At 48.2% G+C, this 4,951-nt stretch overlaps 1 protein-coding gene across 1 annotated transcript in view; it reads left to right on the top strand.

Annotated features, from left to right (window-relative positions):
• LOC144142405 (uncharacterized) overlaps positions 1-4,133 on the top strand; it is a 16,550-nt gene extending 12,417 nt beyond the window's left edge. The window contains exon 7 of the mRNA XM_077673899.1: positions 1,027-4,133. Coding sequence (XP_077530025.1) covers positions 1,027-1,579 — 553 coding nt within the window. The 3' untranslated portion in view covers positions 1,580-4,133. The remainder of the gene's footprint in view (positions 1-1,026) is intronic.
• The last annotated feature ends 818 nt before the right edge of the window (positions 4,134-4,951 follow it).

Below are 4,951 nucleotides of genomic sequence, written 5' to 3' on the forward strand. Positions count from 1 at the left end.
AAATATTTCTATGAGCCAACAGACGTGCTGGGTCACTGTTACGTAGGGTGCCTCTGAGTTTGTGACGGCGATGGGTGTCTGGGTGAAAGGGGCAGCTTGTATCTTTGTAAAATGTTTGTAATGTCATAGTGTTGCCTTCCTTGAATGTGGAAAACCTTTGTCAGTTGTCGCCCCCTCCATAAAAAAAAAATGAGCTAGACCGTCCGTACGAAAGACAAACTACTCATGGAGAAATCGGAACCATCATTCTGCACCAATGAAATTGCCAGACACTGCCAATGTGGCCAGTGTGTCTATGGGTAGGCAAGTGGGAACACGTGTGGTGAGGCGGTAGCCTGCAAGGCACTGTCTGGAGCAGCGTGACTAAGAGTGGGCAACACGTTTGACCACACTGAAAGAGGGAAGGTGAAGAGCTGCGTTTTGGGCCGGGCTGGGTGGGTTACGTGCTTACAAACTCCACGTGGATTGTTAGTCAAAGGGAGTGCATTGCTTACGCAGTTCAGTACTTGTACCTTCAAAAACTGTTCACTCAACGAAACCCCACAGTTTGGTTCATTTAAAAAAATCACAACATGACCACAAATGTACGAAGGTTAGTCTAGGTCGTTATGTTATTGGAATGCTGGTTCTGGTGGCACCACTAAACCCGTCAGTTTTCATTGCGCTCACAATTTGAAAGTCTTCTTGCAGGGAAGCAAACGCATACTATGTTCACACCTAGTGGTTTCCGTTTCAGCGTGCATGCGCGAGCGACATTGAGCCTGTTCTACAAAGAGACCTTGGTTGTTTGCTGCACACCTCTTCTCTGTTTGAATTGAGGCCCCCCCCCCCCCCCCCCCCCCCCCCTCCCTCTCTCTCTCTCTCTCTCTCTCTCTCTCTCATTCCCTCCAGTTGACAGTTCCTATTCTTCTCCCACATCCCATTCTAGCTTTACTGCAAGCCTCTCTTCTATTATAATTGAGGTTGTTCCTCCTACGCCAGGGTCTGTATGATTGACAGCTCCCCATCCCTGTTTGATTCGTTCAGGCCGTGCATTCCAGTCCCCGAAGGGAGCCACGACCGAGGGGACGCATGCCCAAGCTCTCCGGAAGGACACAGCCAGCCGATGAGCGAGCGCAGCAACGAGCCAGCCATGCACGTCTGCGGCGTGTGCGGCGAGCGGTTTGCCAGCGAGCCGACCCTGGCTGCTCACGCCCAAGATGGCCTCGTCTGCGCCGTCTGCCAGAGGCATTTCTCGAACAAGCGGCAGCTCATGGGCCACATGTGGGCCCACGAGAGGCCACACCAATGCCCTTTCTGCCCCAAGCGCCTCTGCCATAAGGGCACCTTAGTGGCCCACATGAGGACGCACAAGGAGGCGGACTTGCACACGTGCCACATCTGCCAGGAGGTCTTCTTCGACAGGGAAAGCCTGGCTGGTCACGAGAAGAGAGCGCACCATAGCCCTGTTAAGGAGAGCTACACCTGCTTCACCTGCCACGAAGTCTTTTCGGCGAAAACGCAGTTACTGCGCCACCACTGCAAGGTGATGCTGCGGCGCATGCTGGCAGTGGCGGACATTCTTCACGGGGCGCCCTAGACTGCGCTGTTGGCAGAGTGTTCAGGCCACAGAGGTTCATCACTGCAGATTAACTGCGAATGGAAACAGTGACACGGATAAAATACAACGCCGGCGCTTGTCGTATTCCTTCCTCGTCCATGTTTCAGTTCACGCTTAAATTTCGGGGATGAAGGTTCGACAACTAGCTCGTCTCTCAGTTTCACCGCAGAGGTTGTGGACAGCACTTCGGAACAGAAGCGTGTGTTTTATAGTGCACTTGCGCAGAGACCTTTGCCCATTCATTCGTGACCGGCGATGTTGAGGACAGAACTGCTCTGCTGATGCAAAAAGTGCACGAGGCCAGCCTTCCGTGATGGAGAGACTTGCTGCATGCCTGGCACAGCTTCGAAGTGTTTTACAGGGAAACTGGGCAGGAATCTAGCTTCGTAGCAACAGCTGAAGATGCAGGAAAGTCCAATGTGCCTTTCTGTGTGTAGTTTGTCACATGACGCCATGGAGGGGCTGCAAGGTCACATGCTCAGAAAGTGTCTGTGCTGAAACGGGGTTCCGACTCAAATCTTTAAAGGAGCCATGAAGACAAAAATAGAATTTCATTTTATTCAAAAGATTTCGTGTTTTATAGTGCCCCTAGTGCTTGTCCGGATACAAAAGATGTTTTATTCACTGAGAAATTCATTAATTTAGGTTACAGTTTTTATTTTCCCACTAAATCGTATGTTTTCAGGATCCGCAATGACATCCCAGGAACCAACCGCTGTTCAGCCGATTCAGAAGCCTTGTTTACCGTTAGCAGAGTCTTTCAATGTTTTACTGGTCACGAAACTCCGGCGCTCGTTTCATATAGGGACCGCGCGCGCCGCTACAGGCGCCACCGCCGCACGAAGGTCATCCAGCCGCCGCGCGTGCGGCATATTGGCCAGCTCTTGGCGTGCAAACGCTTGCTGCTTTTGGTGTCTGCGCACTGATTAAGTGTGTTTTTTTTTTTCGTAGTAGTTAGCGATGAATAGTCCAGTCATTGTGTGTATCACCTGCCTTCAATGGGGTTTTAGTTTTCGAAGCAAAATACAGTTAAACCTCGATATAACGAAGTCGTACTTGGGGCCGCAAATTTCGTTAAATCGAGAATTTCGTAAAATCGAGGTTTCGATTTTACAGTTCATTTAACCAGTTACTGGGGTTTTAACACTTTGGCCCTCGCCAGGCAACAACTGCTATGTAGTTACCTCTCCAATTAAAGCGAAATTTGTACTAAAACTGGCCGCGAAAATTGTGTGAATTAAGAGTTTCAACACTTGGGCAATGGAATTCGGATAGCCGACGGTAGTTCATGTGTCATCGTAAAACCGGTGCTTTTTCCGCAACGCCTCATTAAATATGATAGCAGACTAGGTTTCCACTTTTTGTTTTTTCATTTCGGTCACTACTAAATGCCGCTGTTATAGTCAATTGAACCCGCGCCCGCGTCCATGTCCCGTGAACTTCACCCCGCCGAGGTGCTCGTTCGAAGTTACGCCTCTTTTCGTCTATTCAGTGGTAGGCTTAGGGGCCTAGGCGCGGCGGGCCAACAGCGGAAGGCTGCTATGAAACTTTCGAAAGACTTTTTTCATGTACAAAGGCTCTGCAGTATAGGCGCGTGATGCAACCACAACACTCGAGATAAAGCCATGATTGCGAGTTCAGCGGAGTACACGCGGACCGCTTCACTGTGTGGAGCAGCGCTTACGTGCTCCGGAAAGCGGAAAGCTTACATTAAATAAAATTCTTCCGGCCAAATTCGATTAAGCAATTACTTTTATGCCCACTGAGCCCTTACGAAACTGATTTCTCCGCACCGCAGCTGTCTAATGAACGCTGGTGAAACGAAGATGACCACGTTCAAAGAGAGCAATTTATTGCCACCAGCACTCGATGTTCAAGCCGTAGTGAAGAAGTCCGTAAGCAGTGCTTGGCGTTTCTTGACCAGGGCGGGCTTTACGTGACGGTCGTATGCTGACAGCGCTAACAAGGTCTTAACATTCGTGTGCACCTGCGTGCCTCCGCAAAACATCGATGGCATCCATCACACTTCGGTGGCTGTCAGTTTCACCGAACTTCCTCAGGCTCTTGTTCGGAACACTTTTCTTTCTCTTGGAGTGCTCATGCTGCTTACAAAACTCACCTAACGATGCACGAACAAAATATTAATTTGGTTATCAGCGAGCACAACCTAGAGCAGCAGCACCGTGAGCAATGACGCGTTGAAAAAAAAAGCTTGAAATAGGCTTCGGTAGCCTAAGCATAGAGAACGCTGGCGTAGGCAACGATGGAGACGTCAAAATAGTGGCCGCACTATTAAACCGTCTATGACCGCTAGCGGTTTGTGCAGCTTCGTTCTTCGCTTTTAATTGTTGTTAACCGTAGATTTCACCGCTGTTCTTTCATTTGAGCCTTCAAGAGTCAATTTGAGCACTGAATTTTTTCAATGTAGGGCCTGAGAGGCAAAATAAAACGTGCCTCGACCGGAATTTCGTTCTTCCTTTCTTGCCGTGACTTCGTTAAATCGAAAGCGCCGCACAAAATTACTTCGTAAAATCGAGACGAAAATACATGCATTTAGCAAAATTTTGTTAGAAAACTTGAAAAAATTCGTTATATCGCGAATTTCGTTAAATCGAGGTTCGTTATATCGAGGTTCAACTGTACCGTATACTTCGGCCGTGAACGGCAACGGCTTCTGCGTGCTCTGGCACAAGCGCTGCGCCGTCATGTTTACGGATTTTTAAATCTATACTGCTTCTTTTCGTAAAGCAAAGCTGTAATTACCACATATACGGTAGCTGTGTAGTCACGGAATGTTGCGGGCCTGTCGATAATACAATAAAAAAACTGAAAGAAACCAAGTACGCGTCGTTCAGACTACGCTTAATGAAGCCGTTGATTGCTCTGGAATGCACAGAACGCTAAAAGAGATAGCCCAATAGTATTGTCGTTTCGATGAGTTGTTACATACTTGAGAACATCTAAAAACGCTGCATAAACGCGAAGGATCAAAACACGAAGAGATATATGTTGCACCATGTGTCTTTCTGCATCCACGCTTTGCAATACTTGAAAAAAAAAACAGGAAGCGAAAGAACAATAAAACTGATTTTATTACACGCAACAAAAAATTTCAATGTTACGAAGGGAGACAAAAGAGCCTGGTCCAGCGTACAAAAATTTATTTTTTCGCGCTGCGATGGGCAGCACACGGAGAAAACAGAATATTTCCACGTAGCCAAGAACGAAGCAAAGATTTTCTGAACGCAGCGAGCTAGCGATCTCCTGCACTAGAAAAGACTAGAATGAAACACAAACGTCGAAGAAGCAGTCCGCAGTGTGAGCCCTCATTCCCACAGCTGTTTTTCCCCC

This window comes from Haemaphysalis longicornis, unplaced genomic scaffold, assembly GCF_048455015.1.
Source record: "Haemaphysalis longicornis isolate Haplotype H1 unplaced genomic scaffold, Haemaphysalis longicornis Haplotype H1 scaffold_6, whole genome shotgun sequence".
NCBI lineage: Eukaryota > Metazoa > Arthropoda > Arachnida > Ixodida > Ixodidae > Haemaphysalis > Haemaphysalis longicornis.